Source organism: Coffea arabica, chromosome 7c (assembly GCF_036785885.1).
Source record: "Coffea arabica cultivar ET-39 chromosome 7c, Coffea Arabica ET-39 HiFi, whole genome shotgun sequence".
NCBI classification, from domain to species: Eukaryota; Viridiplantae; Streptophyta; class Magnoliopsida; order Gentianales; family Rubiaceae; genus Coffea; species Coffea arabica.
In genome coordinates, this window is record NC_092322.1 from 7,731,071 (window position 1) to 7,747,852 (window position 16,782).

Here is a 16,782-nt window from a genome sequence, read left to right on the forward strand (position 1 = left end):
AATACATGGTATGTCGATAGAGTTGAATGGGATTCTTTAATGGTGCTGCATTATCTTGTTGTTTGGAATCTGATAAGTAAGTCATAGCGCATGGAAGAGTGTCGCATAGATATGGCTCCAAGTCATTAGCTTAACCCTCATCACATAGCACTATGACACTATCGACGCTGGTCCCTCTAAGCTTATGTGATGGACACCATGGCCATGCACCTATAGTTAGTACTAGTAAAATTGGTCCCCCTGTCCCCTGGTATTTCTATTTTCGGACCGTGAGAAACGACAAGATTCCATTGCCTGTAAGGGGTCAAGAACCTTAAATCTCCAAAATAGTTGTGTGATGCTCTCAGTTTCTTGCTCTTGAAAAGATAAATAGACATCCATGATTGAGCATAGTCAGTAAACGTTCCTGAGCTTTACTTGTTAATTTTAGATACCACAATGGCCAAATTAAAGAATTTAAAACAAATGAAAAGAGGGCGGAATTGTGGATGAGCTATCTGTGATTATAACACCACGCCTCCCACTTTTGAAAATTAGGGAGTAATGTGCCTCCATAAAGAGTGAAGCGACAGTTATACAATAGGAAACAGAAGCAGTCCACCAGTCTGGAATATAAGCCTCAAATCTCCCCCTCTCTCTGTCTCTCTCTCTCTTTCTCTCCCCGCGTCTTTTCAGAGTTTTTTTCTATTCCCTCTATTTTAATTGAATGAAGAAGTTGCTATGTAAAGTGTAAGTTGCTTCACTTCGATGCTCAAGAAGATGCAATGGCTCATGCAGCCAGCAACAGTCCCTCTGTTACCTTTGAGTCTCCACCATCTTCATTCAGGGCAATGGGGTTGTGGCTGAGAAGTTATGTTAACAGAATTCTTGCTTCTGCTAATTCTTGTAGAAGAAACCGATCTCGTTGCTGCAAGAGAACTTTCAATAGGGATGTTGAAGCTGAAGAACTTCAGGATACAAGTACTGTTTGTCTCTCATCATACTACAGCGTTTTCATGGTTCGTCTTGCAATCATGGTATGTGAATTTTGTCCCTGAAATGGACTAATAAGGTGATATTAGGCTATATAGTTATTACCAGGCCAGCATCAAGTATGATTGGTTGCGGAAGCTCTTGAAAGCAGTACTAAAAATAGAAAGATGCTGCATATGCGCCTATTTTCCTTTTTAATGCTCAGTAAATGGTGAACCCATGACATTTGACTACTTATTGAGTACTCCGTCATTGTCTCTTTCTCCTAATTAGCCAGTACATGGCCAACTTTTCCATTTCTGCAGAATGATTTAAATGGACCTACTTTTTATTATGCTTTTTCTTTGTTTTCCTTTTCTCGGGTTACAGTGGTGAAAACGATATAGGTTTCTGTCTTCATGGACGTTGATCATCTTCTGGTTGTTTTCAAACATATTTGGATTCTAGTGCCTCATGTTCGTGGCTTCAACTTTCATGCAGGTCATGCTTGCAATTTTGATTGGCATGCTAACTTTACTAACATGGCATTTTACTAAAGTTTATACACAAAGATCACTGGATACATTAGCCTATGGACTTCGGTTTGAACTACTGCAGCGACCCATGCTACGAATGTGGAACATCATAAATTCCACTGTTGAAATAACAACAGCTCAGGTGAAATTGTCAGAATATGTAATCAGGAGGTACAGCAAGCCTGTCAATCAAGCACAGCAAGTTGAGGTTGTTGCTAAGTGGAGTCTTCCTTCTCTTTTCTTAATTCCTAGTCAATCAGTTTGCTGTAAATCCTGCCTGCAATTCTTCAATGTATTGTATTGTACATCTTACTTCTCCTGGCTGTTGTCTCTTTAACAGTTGTATGAAGTAATGAGAGACGTGACCTGGGCACTATTTGCAAGTCAAAGAGCTCTCAGCTCAATAACCATAAACTACAGAAATGGTTTTGTTCAAGCTTTCCATAGAGATCACAGGAGCAACAAAACTTCCTACATATACTCCGATCTCGTCAACTATTCAATAAACGGGTATGATGCCGATACGCGGTCTTCTCATCAAGGGTGGAATGATCAATCCATACATGGAAATATGTCTGCAATTTGGTATCGGCAACCTCTAGACCCTGTTACAGGTGAAAAGATCGGGAAATCAAGCCCAATACCGCCAGATGAACTAATCAATATTGCTGGCATCTCACAAATACCTGATGGTGCGGCTTCATGGCACGTGGCAGTGAGCAAGTATACGGATTCTCCGCTGCTTTCTGCAGCATTACCTGTTTGGGACTCATCTAAAGAAAGCATAGTAGCTGTTGTAGGTGTTACTACAGCACTTTATAGTGTGGGTCAACTAATGAAAGAACTTGTTGGGTTCCACAGTGGACACATATACTTAACCTCTCAAGAAGGTTGGTTGCTTGCTACTTCCTCAAATACTCCTCTGTTAATGAATTCAACAACGGGACCAAAGCTCATGATGGCTGTTGATTCGGAAGATCGTGTAATACGTTCTGGAGCTGAGTGGTTACAGAGAGTATATGGTGACAAGTTTCCTTTGAATGATGAAGTTCATATAGAACATGCAAGGCTTGGTCATCAGCTGTATTACATAGACTCATTTTTCCTCAACTTAAAGAGACTTCCCATGGTAACCTATTGAATACGTATGAACTCCATTTTCATGATAAGAAATACAAAATAATGATGCCTTATCATTTTTTGAATCGTTCATGCATAGATAAATATGCAGATGATTTGACTTTACCAATATAATTTTGCTTATTTTGGCATCAGGCCCTGGTCAACATATGCTAACAAGAATTTACTTACAGGTGGGGGTTATCATCATCCCAAGAAAGTATATCATGGGCAGGGTGGATGAGAGAGCTTTCAAGACATTAGTAGTTTTGATATCAGCATCTGTTTGTATCTTAGTAGTTGGATGTGTTTGCATCTTTGTATTGACTAATGGGGTGTCAAAGGAAATGAAGTTAAGAGCAGAATTGATTAGCCACCTTGATGCGAGGAGGAAGGCAGAAGCATCAAGTAACTATAAAAGCCAGTTTTTAGCAAACATGAGGTAAGAATCTATATCAGCTTTTTGGTTATGTACAGACAAGTGGATCAAATAATGTCGTTTCTTCGCGTTCACATTCATGTTCTTTTTGAACCTTAACGTTCTGCTTAAGTCTAGTCTTTTACAACTCTGAACTGAAAGTATCCTAACTAACTTGGATCCCACACCATGTTGGGAATCTGAATATTCAGAAATCAAATTTCCGAGAATTTTGGATTTATAGTATGATATATGGAGATTTATGAATCTGGAACTTTTCATAAATCCTTTGCAGTCATGAGCTACGAACACCTATGGCTGCTGTGATTGGGTTGCTGGACATCCTGGTTTGTGATGATTGCCTCACCAATGAGCAGTATGCAAATGTTACGCAAATTCGCAAATGTTCAACTGCTTTGCTCCGTCTTCTTAACAATATATTGGATCTCAGCAAGGTGAGCTATACATTCAAGGATCTTTCCTGTTAACTCTTGAACCATTTGTTGCAACAGATCTCAACTTAAAAGGGCATAACTCAATGTACTTTTCTACAGTTTTCATGTGGATATCTAGAAAGTTGTTGCTATTTTGTCTCGTGTGTGTGAATAAGCATTAACCTGAAAATTTATTCGTGGAACTAAAAGGTTTACAACAATGGATCCGTCTCTGGTTGGAGAGTTTCTTAAGTAGGTTTGGGAGTTCCTGTGATCATAAGAGAATGTAATTGTCCAACAAGTTTGTAAATTCAACCTGTTTGGAAAAGAATTATCTTAGACAGGATTTTAGCTCTTTGGTTTCTCATTTTCCTCTATCCTTGTCTCATTTTAGTCCAATTTGCATAGGTAGAGTGCAGAATTGATAGAGAACCTTTTCTTCTGTGTGAATGGTGTTGTTCCTCCTAAAGTATAGTGGAAGTGTATTGCCAGCCTTTGCAGTTATGGATTCTCTTCTGAAACTTTTCCACAGGTTGAATCCGGAAAACTAGTGCTGGAAGAAACTGAGTTTGACTTGGGCCGGGAACTTGAAGGGCTTGTTGATATGTTCTCTGTCCAGTGCATTAACCACAATGTGGAAATCATTCTAGATCTCTCTGGTATGCCCATATATCCAAACTGAATAACAAAACAACCTTTCCTCAATGGTTAATATCTGCATTTTCTAGTATTGGTTTCTAAGCAACAATTGCTGCTTATTATGTTTATTGGTAGATGACATGCCAAAATTAGTTCAAGGAGACTCAGCTCGAGTTGTTCAAATTTTTGCCAACCTCATCAGCAACTCTATCAAGTTTACAACTTGTAAGTTTGACTTGCTCATCAGTTGGCCTCCATTGTAGCTTCTCAATCATCAAAGTAATTGAACTTGAAATTCACCACTGCTTGGTGTGAGGAAAAAATTTTACGAATAAAAAGCACTAAGAAAATTGACCGACCACTCAGACGAAAGAAACCACATGATTCAGGAAGGAGCACAGTGGTTTATTTGTTACAACAATGAAAAGCTAAGAGATCATATTGCAGATCACATTTTAAGAAGATGTTAATTTGAATCAATTTTCAGATTGTTGAAACATCAGTACACCTACAATTCTTGAGTTTATTTAAGTACGGTGAAGGATACTCAACATTAACCTGTTAATACCGTTAGGAATAGACTTGAGTATGCTTAAAGAAGAAAATTAATTGAATGCATCCTGGCAATTTTAGATGTGAAGCATCTCTGCAAGAATTAAACTTAAAAGGGATCAGCTTATGAGAAACTGAAGTAAACTTGCAGAAAATAAAGTTTTCTCTTGCCTGCAGCTGGCCACGTTATTCTTCGGGGTTGGTCTGAAAATCCAAATTCTGTCCTTAGCAGCGGGAAGTGTTCAATTAGTCAAAAGGATTCTTGGCCAGGACAGAAGATGAAATTAAAGCTACATGGAAGCCACGGAAAGAGATCCTTGAAGAAAGAAAACAAGATGGTTCTTTGGTTTGAAGTCGATGACACAGGGTGTGGTATGAACTTGCAGTTATACAAACCTAGACAGGAAATCTTGACGTTGTCTTTATCATTTCTTTTTCGTGAATTATGTAGGAATCGATCCAAGCAAATGGGAATCTGTATTTGAAAGCTTCGAGCAAGCTGATCCTTCAACTACTCGCTTGTAAGTATACTGTATCAAGTAACTGCAGTTGATGCCCTAAAGATGAGCTTAACGAGTGCACCATCTTGAATTGTCTATTAAGTTCTCAATTTTTTTAATCATTGTAGATCCAATTAATTACTGGAAATAAACTTTGAGAAAATTGTCCTTCTGTTTTTTCAATTTCAGGCATGGTGGTACTGGGCTCGGTCTTTGCATTGTACGAACCTTGGTAAGCTGAAAACATGCTTAAAATAAATTGTAATTCTCCTGAAACTTAACACTCATCCCTTGAGCAAAATTATTTCAAGTCTGGCAGCAGGTAGATGTCCCAGGTGCTTTATTTTTCATTAGCTGGTGAAATGGAAGAATATGATTTCATGCTTTAACTTTTTGCATTGTTCCAGAAGGTGGAGCTAAGATATGCATTAGAACCGATTGTGTGACCTGAATTATATACGCCACAGCTACAAACATCTTTAGACTTGTTTCATGATGAAGTAAATTCATCAGTGCGTCGTAGAGGAAAGCATCTCGACATATTTCAGTAAATTCATCACTGCTGGAATTTTGAAACCTCTAAACAGAAACACTGACAGAAACAAAAGAAAAAAGCAACCATCTTGCTGTTTTTCATCCTTTTTCATGTTTACGCAAGGCAAAAGTTGTCCCAACAGGTTAACAAGATGGGTGGAGAGATCAAAGTTGAAAAGAAGAATGGGCCAGGTGCTCTGATGCGACTGTACCTAATTCTCAGCACACCTGCAGATCTAAATGGTGCAGGAAAGCATTGCCAATTCAAATTCAAAGAACATAAATTGACAGTGAGTAAATTGTTTGAAGTTCTTTCACCCTTGCATTGTAGAGTTTCAATCTTATTCTCTAATAATTCACAACAGCTACACTTCTTGGTTATTTGTTGTGGGTAACATTAAGGCTAATACATAATCTGTATCATTGCAATGCTATTCATAATCGGCTGCAATTCCACTTTAATTTTGTTAATAAACCATACAAAATAATATACCCAAGTAACTTATTGATGGACCTAATTTATCAGATCGATCATAATAAATTTGGATGCAGATGGTGCTTGCACTTAATGGAAGAATGGGTAGATCGACTATGGCCCAATGGTTACAGAAAAATTTGGTGCACACATATGAAGCATCTGAATGGAATGAACTGACACAAACTCTTCAGGAACACTTCAAAGCCAGTTACATGCATATTCCACCAGGTGAATTTTCTGAAAGTGACCAAATGCATACGCAAGGCATCAGCATCTCAGTTGTCGTCATAGTCATTGTTATTGGACTTCTTGAATTAAGCACGGATATATGGAAGGAACAGCTCGCTTACCTGGATAAATACAGTAGCATAGCTAAGTTTGCATGGATTTTGAACCATGATACACCCAATGCTATTAAGGCAGAACTTCGTTGGAGAGGGCATTTATTGATGGTCAGTAGACCACTTTACAAGGCGAAAATAGTTCAGATTTTGGAAGCTGTGATAAAGGATCAACAGATGGAGCTTCAGAAGTATGTGACTGCTACAATAGAAGGAAATTTGAATGAATGCCATGAAATTGATGCTATTCATTCTTGGACTCCCAGCTCTGATGACTCTGACAAGTCAGAACGTGATGATCTTAGACTTGCGAGTCCATTTTACAGGACACCTAATGCCTCTCCATCCCTAAATAGGACACCTAACGGACATCATGCTGAATTTGCTCATGTGAGGTATGAAGAAAATGCTTGCAACAAGAAAAGTCCAGGTCAGACGAGACAAGAAGAGCAACAGTCTCCTATTACTTGCCTTAAAGAGAGAGATACTGTGCGTATAAGTACATCTATGGATGAACAGAGTTCTTTAAAGGGACTACGTATTCTGCTTGCAGAAGATACTCCAGTCCTTCAGAGAGTTGCAACTATAATGCTGGAAAAGTTGGGCGCCAAAGTTGTGGCTGTAGGAGACGGACTGCAGGCAGTCGAAGCTCTGAAATTCTTGTTGCATTCAAGTGAATTGAGAAAGGAGTCTCCCGTGGAAGATGACAACTCAGAAATTATCACCGCCAATGGACTTTCTTTGCTGCCATATGACTTGATCCTAATGGATTGTCAGGTAGGATAGTTGAAATCAAGCCTAACTATTACAATGCTTTTGCATGTTGGTTGTTTCTAACTTTCTCATTCTGGTGGAAATTCATAGAGTCTAATAACAAGCTGATCTTACCCTTTCCACACTAAAAAATTGTCAAATACCAGAAATTCCATAGGACCCTTCAGGCATTGGCTAATTTGCACTATGATTAATTACATATTGCACTTTAAGTAAGAGCTTTTTGTAAAGTCCTGATTTTCATATCTGATGTCATTATCTTCCCATTATCAGATGCCAAAGATGGATGGCTATGAAGCAACAAAAGCAATCAGAAAGTCAGAATTGGGTTCTGGTTCCCACATCCCAATTGTCGCGCTGACAGCTCATGCAATGTCATGCGATGAAGCCAAATGCTTGGAGGTGGGGATGGATGCTTATCTGTCGAAGCCAATTGATCGCAAGTTGATGGTTTCAACTATTCTTTCCTTGACCAAGAGAACAGCCTAAAACTATTACATCAAGCTTCCAAACGCATAACAGCTTTTGCCATCTTTACTTGAACGGAAATGCTCAACTTCACTGGAGAAAGAAGCTGGAAAAAAACTGTATGCTCGAGAAATTTTTGCAGTGAGTACAGAAAATGGTGCAAGCCATGTTGTAGAAGTGTCGATTGGTTTCTATAAGCATGTAATATGGTAAAACTTCGAGTTCATGAGCTTAATTTTGACTACTAAAATCGAAATCGTGTTCGTCCACGTTTGTAGCAACTAGCAATATATCAATCACCAAGTTGTTAGCTGGTTACTTGTTGGCGCCTAGCCATAATCAATATTGTATGCTCTTTTTTCTCGGAATCTCCTAAAGGGTTCAAATGATCGGAACATACTCTGGTTCTAGAATTAAAACACTTGCTCATTCTTATACTCAAATAATGGCCATCATCCAAAATTTCAACTCAAACTTTGGTTCGTAGAACAAATTAGCTTCTATAACTTGACTCTAAATAAGTGTTTATTCATATTTGATATTAATAATTTTATGAAAAATAAAGCAAACAAAATTATAATCACAAATATTGTTTGCAAACTTTTAACCGTCCGATAAAAGACCAAATCAAGTACAAACACACACCTTTTCCCAAAAAAAAAATTAATTATACATTAGTAAATCAGTTTTCCTGGAAAAAAAAAAAAAACACATGATAATGGCCCATACAGGTCTCAAACCTGCGACCTTCGCGTTATTAGCACGACGCTCTAACCAACTGAGCTAATAGGCCGGTTATGGTGATTGGATGCACTTTTTTTTCGGAATCTCCTAAAGAGCTTAAATGATTGGAATATACTTTGGTTCTAGAATTAAAATACTTGCTCATTCTTATACTCAAATAATGGCCATCATCCAAAACTTCAACTCAAACTTTGGTTCGTAGAACAAATTAACGTGTATCAGTTGACTCTAAATAAGTGTTTATTCATGTTTGATATTAATAAATATATGAAAAATAAAGCAAACAAAATTATAATCACAAATATTGTTTGCAAACTTTTAACCATCCGATAAAAGACCAAATCAAGTACAAACACACACCTTTTCCACAAAAAAAAAATATTGTTATACATTAGTAAACCTGTTTTTCCAGAAAAAAAAAAAGATAAAAACATGCTAATGGCCCATGCAGGTCTCGAACCTGCGACCTTCGCGTTATTAGCACGACGCTCTAACCAACTGAGCTAATAGGCCAACTATGGTTGTTGGCTGCTCTTTTTTTTCGGAATCTCCAAAAGAACTCAAATGATCAGAACATACTCTGATTCTAGTAATAAAACCCATACTTATTCTTATACTCAAATAGTGACCATCATCCAAACTTCAACTCAAACTTTGGTTCGTATAACAAATTAACTTCTATCAGTTGACTCTAAATAAGTGTTTATTTATATTTGATATTAATAATTATATGAAAAATAAAGCAAACAAAATTATAATTACAAATATTGTTTACAAACTTTTAACCATCCAATAAAAGACCAAATCAAGTCAAACAGACACATTTTCCACGAAAAAAAAAACAGTTATACATTAGTAAACCTGATTTTCCGGAGAAAAAAGAAAAACACATGCTAATGGCCCATGCAGGTCTCGAACCTGCGACCTTCGCGTTATTAGCACGACGCTCTAACCAACTGAGCTAATAGGCCGGCTACAGTGATTGGATGCTCTTTTTTCTTGGAATCTCCTAAAGAGTTCAAATGATCGGAAAATATTCTGGTTCTAGAATTAAAATACTTGCTCATTCTTATACTCAAATAATGGCCATCATCCAAAATTTCAACTCAAACTTTGGTTCGTAGAACAAATTAGCTTCTATAACTTGACTCTAAATAAGTGTTTATTCATATTTGATATTAATAATTTTATGAAAAATAAAGCAAACAAAATTATAATCACAAATATTGTTTGCAAACTTTTAACCGTCCGATAAAAGACCAAATCAAGTACAAACACACACCTTTTCCCAAAAAAAATTTAATTATACATTAGTAAACCAGTTTTCCTGGAAAAAAAAAAAAGAAAAACACATGATAATGGCCCATACAGGTCTCAAACCTGCGACCTTCGCGTTATTAGCACGACGCTCTAACCAACTGAGCTAATAGGCCGGTTATGGTGATTGGATTCACTTTTTTTTCGGAATCTCCTAAAGAGCTTAAATGATTGGAATATACTCTGGAACTAGAATTAAAATACTTGCTCATTCTTATACTCAAATAATGGCCATCATCCAAAACTTCAACTCAAACTTTGGTTCGTATAACAAATTAACGTGTATCAGTTGACTCTAAATAAGTGTTTATTCATATTTGATATTAATAAATATATGAAAATAAAGCAAACAAAATTATAATCACAAATATTGTTTGCAAACTTTTAACCATCCGATAAAAGACAAAATCAAGTACAAACACACACCTTTTCCACACACAAAAAAAATATAGTTATACAATAGTAAACCAGTTTTTCCGGAAAAAAAAAAAGATAAAAACATGCTAATGGCCCATGCAGGTCTCGAACCTGCGACCTTCGCGTTATTAGCACGACGCTCTAACCAACTGAGCTAATAGGCCAACTATGGTTGTTGGCTGCTCTTTTTTTTCGGAATCTCCTAAAAAACTGAAATGATCGGAACATACTCTGATTCAAGTAATAAAACCCTTGCTTATTCTTATATTCAAATAATGACCATCATCCAAACTTCAACTCAAACTTTGGTTCGTATAACAAATTAACTTATATCAGTTGACTCTAAATAAGTGTTTATTTATATTTGATATTAATAATTATATGAAAAATAAAGCAAACAAAATTATAATTACAAATATTGTTTACAAACTTTTAACCATCCGATAAAAGACCAAATCAAATCAAACAGACACCTTTTCCACGAAAAAAAAAACAGTTATACATTAGTAAACCTGATTTCCGGAGAAAAAAGAAAAACACATGCTAATGGCCCATGCAGGTCTCGAACCTGCGACCTTCGCGTTATTAGCACGACGCTCTAACCAACTGAGCTAATAGGCCGGCTACGGTGATTGGATGCTCTTTTTTCTCGGAATCTCCTAAAGAGTTCAAATGATCGAAACATACTCTGGTTCTAGAATTAAAATACTTGCTCATTCTTATACTCAAATAATGGCCATCATCCAAAATTTCAACTCAAACTTTGGTTCGTAGAACAAATTAACTTCTATAAGTTGACTCTAAACAAGTGTTTATTCATATTTGATATTAATAATTTTATGAAAAATAAAGTAAACAAAATTATAATCACAAATATTGTTTGCAAACTTTTAGCCATCCGATAAAAGACCAAATCAAGTACAAACAAACACCTTTTCCCTTAAAAAAAATTAATTATACATTAGTAAACCTGTTTTCCTGAAGAAAAAAGAAAAACACATGATAATGGCCCATGCAGGTCTCGAACCTGCGACCTTCGCGTTATTAGCACGACGCTCTAACCAACTGAGCTAATAGGCCGGTTATGGTGATTAGATGCACTTTTTTGTCGGAATCTCCTAAAGAGCTTAAATGATCGGAACATACTCTGGTTCTAGAATTAAAATACTTGCTCATTCTTATACTCAAATAATGTAGAACAAATTAACGTGTATCAGTTGACTCTAAATAAGTGTTTATTCATATTTGATATTAATAAATATATGAAAAATAAAGCAAACAAAATTATAATCACAAATATTGTTTGCAAACTTTTAACCATCCGATAAAAGACCAAATCAAGTACAAACACACACCTTTTCCACAAAAAATATATATATTTAGTTATACATTAGTAAACCTGTTTTTTTGAAAAAAAAAAAAAAGATAAAAACATGCTAATGGCCCATGCAGGTCTCGAACCTGCGACCTTCGCGTTATTAGCACGACGCTCTAACCAGCTGAGCTAATAGGCCAACTATGGTTGTTGGATGCTCTTTTTTTTCAGAATCTCCTAAAGAACTCGAATGATCGGAACATACTCTGATTCTAGTAATAAAACCCTTGCTTATTCTTATACTCAAATAATGACCATCATCCAAACTTCAACTCAAACTTTGGTTCGTATAACAAATTAACTTATATCGGTTGACTCTAAATAAGTGTTTATTTATATTTGATATTAATAATTATATGAAAAATAAAGCAAACAAAATTATAATTACAAATATTGTTTACAAACTTTTAACCATCCGATAAAAGACCAAATCAAGTCAAATAGACACCTTTTCCACGAAAAAAAAACAGTTATACATTAGTAAACCTGATTTCCCGGAGAAAAAAGAAAAACACATGCTAATGGCCCATGCAGGTCTCGAACCTGCGACCTTCGCGTTATTAGCACGACGCTCTAACCAACTGAGCTAATAGGCCGGCTACGGTGATTGGATGCTCTTTTTTCTCGGAATCTCCTAAAGAGTTCAAATGATCGGAACATACTCTGGTTCTAGAATTAAAATACTTGCTCATTCTTATACTCAAATAATGGCCATCATCCAAAATTTCAACTCAAACTTTGACTCGTAGAACAAATTAACGTGTATCAATTGACTCTAAATAAGTGTTTATTCATATTTGATATTAATAAATATATGAAAAATAAAGCAAACAAAATTATAATCACAAATATTGTTTACAAACTTTTAAGGATCTGGTGAAAGACCAAATCAAGTACTAACAGACACCTTTTCCACAAAAAAAAAACATTTATACATTAATAAACATGTTTTCTTGGAGAAAATAGATAAACACATGCTAATGGCCTATGCAGGTCTCGAAATTTGGTTCGTAGAACAAATTAACTTATATTAGTTGACTCTAAATAAGTGTTTATTCATATTTGATATTAATAATTATATGAAAAACAAAGCAAATAAAATTATAATCACAAATATTGTTTACAAACTTTTAAGGATCTGGTGAAAGACCAAATCAAGTACTAACAGACACCTTTTCCACAAAAAAAAAACATTTATACATTAATAAACATGTTTTCTTGGAGAAAATAGATAAACACGTGCTAATGGCCTATGCAGGTCTCGAAATTTGGTTCGTAGAACAAATTAACTTATATTAGTTGACTCTAAATAAGTGTTTATTCATATTTGATATTAATAATTATATGAAAAACAAAGCAAATAAAATTATAATCACAAATATTGTTTACGAACTTTTAAGCATTTAGTGAAAGACCAAATCAAGTACTAACAGACACCTTTTCCACAAAAAAAAAAACATTTATACATTAATAAACATGTTTTCTTGGAGAAAATAGATAAACACGTGCTAATGGCCTATGCAGGTCTCGAAATTTGGTTCGTAGAACAAATTAACTTATATTAGTTGACTCTAAATAAGTGTTTATTCATATTTGATATTAATAATTATATGAAAAACAAAGCAAATAAAATTATAATCACAAATATTGTTTACGAACTTTTAAGCATTTAGTGAAAGACCAAATCAAGTACTAACAGACAACTTTTTCACCCAAAAAAAAAAAAAGAAAAAACAGTTACACATTAATAAATCTGTTTTCTCGGAGAAAATGGAGAAACCCAAGCTAATGGCCCATGCAGGTCTCGAACCTGCGACCTTCGCGTTATTAGCACGACGCTCTAACCAACTGAGCTAATAGGCCAGCTTTGGCGATTAATGTTCACAAATTTTAATCATGAATAGAAAAGGTAGGCGCAGTATATTAAAGAAGGTGAAGCGGGTGACACTGGGGTTGGATGCATAGGTGGAAGAAGAGGAAGAAAGGTGTTCGATTGCAGCGATGAGGGAAGACTACGAGGTCAACCTCTAATCTAAATCTAGTTTAATCTCTCTCTTCATTTCTGGAATTGAATATAATTTTAATCCTTTATTTAGCTTTGCAATTGGATAGGAGCCCTAGAAATTTTTTTTTTTAAATATGAATCAACGTTTGCTACTTGCTTTGGCAGCATTATTCGTTTGCTGTTCGAGGTTAAGTGATTTGTATATATTTCTTCAGGTTGATGAATTTGCATTGGGTAATTCTGTGGTCAAACTATCAGAAGGGAAAACAATAAATGATTAAGAAAAATAATCACTTTAATTTTGTCTGTCAAAATTATTTTAACTCAATTCCTGACTTGCTTGTTATGTGGCTTTATCCATATATACACTGTCAGAGATGATGCCGCACCTATTTCATCCTCTTCAAGATGCTTGGCTTCAGTAGTCTGTATGTAGCTGCACTGGTAGTGTTTGTCAGATTGAAAAGTATATCAGCTAATTCAGTTCTTGGTTATTAGGATGTAGATACTGCACAATTTCTTTCTGTTTTTATTTCTTAGAAAAGCCAACCGGTGGTGAGAGCTTTTCCGTGGACTCTTGTATGATTCTAGAACTGATCAGGAAGAGAGGGTGTTATTAATTTTGCCTCTGGTAAAAACGCGTTGTAAATACAAACACTCTGGAATGCATACGGTAAAATATCTAACTTGGCCATTCTTCTTTCAAATAGAAAGGTAAGTTGGGTGGAAAACATGATTTTACCTTTTCAGTCTACTGAATTTGAATTACTGGGCATTCCCTTGTCAGAAGTTGTTCAAGTTAGTGAATGCATGGATTTCAGTGGCATGTCAAGGAGAGAAAAGTAGTGTGGTTGATGGATTTAATGTTAGCAAGATGAAAAAAGAAATCTTTGGCGTTTGGCACTTGCTAATGCCTTTCAACTTTCAATTTGCTGCTTGTGATATTGTTTAATTTTTAGATTTCTCTTTGAACTCATTCATACTACTTTCTAACCATAAGGTTTGAGTATTGATTGCCAGACTGAAGAAAAGAAGCAAGCTGCCGCTGATGTTCTGTTTCATTATTCCAAATTTGTTATGGCGTGTATTGGGAACCAAGTTCGACCCTGTGACATGAGATTGCATTTGATGAAGGTAATTAGGTAGCTGTTCAATTGAATGCATTAAGGTTAGCTCCAGTTAATATGTACCTAAGTTGATTGGAATATGCAGTGGTTACAATGTATCATGTGTCACTTGTCTATGCAATCTGTTCAATGATATGCATTGCATTAGATGAGGATAGGACTTTGTTGCTTTACATTACTCTCTCTTCTTCCGCCTGCATTCTGCATCAGTCTTCCCTAAAAAGTTCCTCTTTATTGGACTTCCCATGCTCTTGGTAGTTCTAGAGGTCTTCATTTAAACAAGGATACGTTTGGAACTCTGCCAGGAGTAGTTCGATTATCATAATGGGTGGCAATAAGACACAAAGGAACATGTGCTCTTATGTTTTATACTATTTATTTTCATCTTTCTGTCTTAATACTGCAGGAGGTTTCCGGGTTGCCCACAAAACTAAAGAAGGAGTCAGCTCGTATGGCCACTTCCCCTGATGCAGTGGGAGAGTCATCCAGTTCTGGCACTTCCAGGCTTGACAAAACAGAGAGTTTTAGAGCACTGTAGTTGGAGGAATGACTTGTTCATTGCCTTTGCTATACTGATACCCACGTGAGCTTCATTTTCGATTTTTATTTGTTATACCCATGTAAGTTTCATCATGCCTTTGGGAGGCCAATGAAATGTATTTGCATACTAGCAGTTGTATTTTCATTCATTACCGTCAATGATAAGTGAATGCCAACCCATTATTCATGTTAAAGTTTTGCTGACATCTATTTTTACATTCCCCGGGAGGGAAACGTACTTGTTGCAAGACATTTGTCAAGTGAGGCCATTCAGATTGATACACATTAGAATGTTAACAGAAATTGAGGCAAATCAAGTCAAGAGGAGTTCTGATTATTAGTATCGACTGATATTTGTAAGGAGCTTAGCTTGACCCGTTGTGAAGTTTGAAGGTGGAAAAGTTTGTCGGAAAAGGGGCCTCTAGACTTTCAAGCATATATTGCATGGGATAAATAATTGAGAAAATGGAGGATTGGAAGTTGAGATTTAGTTTACTACTGTTATCTTATAGTTTTTTGATAGTGTACAAGAATAAATTTGGACTATTTATTTTAAACGGGAGTTTACATGGTTTGGACTAATAGCCTCGGACGATCATCCATTGATGCCTCAAAGTCCAGATTTGTGAAGTAGGGGAAATGATGAATGTAGGTTTCTTCTATCCTGTAACAAAAGGTGGACTACATTTTCTTGTATAAAAAAGTTTAAATTCATCACGCTAAAGGGCTCTTATGTTTTCCTGGGTAAAAAGGTTTAAAGTTATTATGCTAAAGTAATTGCACTTTAGGGGGTTTGAAATAAGATCATATTACTATAGGGCACAAAATGGAATAAACCTTTTACTAGTGCAAAACTTGAATCCCTCGAAATTGCTGGAAATGCAAGATTTCCTGAATTCTAGCTTTCATTTATTTCGATTCTTTTAATTCTTTATTCAAAATGCGATTCAATAAATGCACGAGTAGCAGCAGTATCTGACTGCCAGAAAATAGACATGAGTGCAAGAAATCACCATATATTACTAATGATCATCACACACTCCTGGGAGGGAAAAAAAATGAAGAGCTGATTTTGGCACCTCGAAGTGTTTAATGCGGAGGGATTAAGTGAACAAATAAGTGCAAATGTGCAATAGAGAAACTAGAAGCCAATCGACACATAAATTGTTCTAAGACGGGTTAGGTGGCATGGAAAAATATATAAATGTGAAGTCGTGGATTTGAAATCTTACACTCGCTAAAAAAAAATTAGGAAAGAGTGACTGGGGTAAACCGTAAACGAGGGCTAAATGCCAAAACTTAACGGAAGGGTATGGGCGCAAGGAAATATTAGAAAACAGGGGTTTAAAACACAGAAAATGAAAATACAGATGCTTTACATGTAAAAGTGGCGCGTAGTCAACGTGACAAACGATCGGAAAGGTATGCATGCATTCTCTCCTCCTCCGTTAAATTATTTCAAAAACCTCTCCTGAGATTTATGACAGTTTCACTATCCTCTCCCCTGAGATTT

The 16,782-nt window shown here is 35.9% G+C and overlaps 2 protein-coding genes and 10 non-coding genes across 12 annotated transcripts; 2 read left to right on the forward strand and 10 right to left on the reverse strand.

Moving 5' to 3' along the window:
- Nucleotides 1-181: 181 nt before the first annotated feature.
- On the forward strand, nucleotides 182-8,062 carry LOC113699390 (histidine kinase 1-like). The gene is made up of 13 exons (XM_027219739.2): nucleotides 182-1,016; nucleotides 1,453-1,695; nucleotides 1,828-2,616; nucleotides 2,801-3,048; nucleotides 3,320-3,479; nucleotides 3,991-4,117; nucleotides 4,233-4,322; nucleotides 4,827-5,021; nucleotides 5,101-5,170; nucleotides 5,339-5,381; nucleotides 5,827-5,973; nucleotides 6,236-7,279; nucleotides 7,550-8,062. Exons 1-13 carry the CDS (start codon nucleotides 765-767, stop codon nucleotides 7,763-7,765), a joined length of 3,624 nt encoding a protein of 1,207 aa, XP_027075540.2. The 5' UTR covers nucleotides 182-764; the 3' UTR covers nucleotides 7,766-8,062.
- A 401-nt stretch (nucleotides 8,063-8,463) lies between these two features.
- On the reverse strand, nucleotides 8,464-8,537 carry TRNAI-AAU (transfer RNA isoleucine (anticodon AAU)). Its single transcript has one exon. It is a non-coding gene; the product is annotated as a tRNA-Ile (tRNA).
- A 390-nt stretch (nucleotides 8,538-8,927) lies between these two features.
- TRNAI-AAU (transfer RNA isoleucine (anticodon AAU)) lies at nucleotides 8,928-9,001 on the reverse strand. Its single transcript has one exon. It is a non-coding gene; the product is annotated as a tRNA-Ile (tRNA).
- Nucleotides 9,002-9,385: 384 nt separating this feature from the next.
- Nucleotides 9,386-9,459, reverse strand: TRNAI-AAU (transfer RNA isoleucine (anticodon AAU)). The gene has a single exon. It is a non-coding gene; the product is annotated as a tRNA-Ile (tRNA).
- Nucleotides 9,460-9,847: 388 nt separating this feature from the next.
- TRNAI-AAU (transfer RNA isoleucine (anticodon AAU)) lies at nucleotides 9,848-9,921 on the reverse strand. Its single transcript has one exon. It is a non-coding gene; the product is annotated as a tRNA-Ile (tRNA).
- Nucleotides 9,922-10,312: 391 nt separating this feature from the next.
- On the reverse strand, nucleotides 10,313-10,386 carry TRNAI-AAU (transfer RNA isoleucine (anticodon AAU)). The gene has a single exon. It is a non-coding gene; the product is annotated as a tRNA-Ile (tRNA).
- Nucleotides 10,387-10,769: 383 nt separating this feature from the next.
- On the reverse strand, nucleotides 10,770-10,843 carry TRNAI-AAU (transfer RNA isoleucine (anticodon AAU)). The gene has a single exon. It is a non-coding gene; the product is annotated as a tRNA-Ile (tRNA).
- Nucleotides 10,844-11,228: 385 nt separating this feature from the next.
- On the reverse strand, nucleotides 11,229-11,302 carry TRNAI-AAU (transfer RNA isoleucine (anticodon AAU)). The gene has a single exon. It is a non-coding gene; the product is annotated as a tRNA-Ile (tRNA).
- A 360-nt stretch (nucleotides 11,303-11,662) lies between these two features.
- On the reverse strand, nucleotides 11,663-11,736 carry TRNAI-AAU (transfer RNA isoleucine (anticodon AAU)). The gene has a single exon. It is a non-coding gene; the product is annotated as a tRNA-Ile (tRNA).
- Nucleotides 11,737-12,119: 383 nt separating this feature from the next.
- On the reverse strand, nucleotides 12,120-12,193 carry TRNAI-AAU (transfer RNA isoleucine (anticodon AAU)). The gene has a single exon. It is a non-coding gene; the product is annotated as a tRNA-Ile (tRNA).
- Nucleotides 12,194-13,386: 1,193 nt separating this feature from the next.
- On the reverse strand, nucleotides 13,387-13,460 carry TRNAI-AAU (transfer RNA isoleucine (anticodon AAU)). The gene has a single exon. It is a non-coding gene; the product is annotated as a tRNA-Ile (tRNA).
- A 37-nt stretch (nucleotides 13,461-13,497) lies between these two features.
- LOC113701035 (uncharacterized) lies at nucleotides 13,498-15,456 on the forward strand. Its single transcript, XM_027221483.2, has 3 exons — nucleotides 13,498-13,616; nucleotides 14,623-14,736; nucleotides 15,136-15,456. The coding sequence occupies exons 1-3, from the start codon at nucleotides 13,599-13,601 to the stop codon at nucleotides 15,265-15,267; spliced, it is 264 nt and encodes an 87-aa protein (XP_027077284.1). The 5' UTR covers nucleotides 13,498-13,598; the 3' UTR covers nucleotides 15,268-15,456.
- The last annotated feature ends 1,326 nt before the right edge of the window (nucleotides 15,457-16,782 follow it).

Bases quoted from the DNA above. Each gene is read 5' to 3' on its own strand.
- LOC113699390 (XM_027219739.2), top strand. From the start codon at position 765: ATGGCTCATGCAGCCAGCAACAGTCCCTCTGTTACCTTTGAGTCTCCA. The intron at 1,017-1,452 runs GTATGTGAATTT...ACTTTCATGCAG, and splicing joins TGGTTCGTCTTGCAATCATG to GTCATGCTTGCAATTTTGAT. The intron at 5,022-5,100 runs GTATGAACTTGC...TGAATTATGTAG, and splicing joins AGTCGATGACACAGGGTGTG to GAATCGATCCAAGCAAATGG.
- LOC113701035 (XM_027221483.2), top strand. The intron at 14,737-15,135 runs GTAATTAGGTAG...TTAATACTGCAG, and splicing joins TGAGATTGCATTTGATGAAG to GAGGTTTCCGGGTTGCCCAC.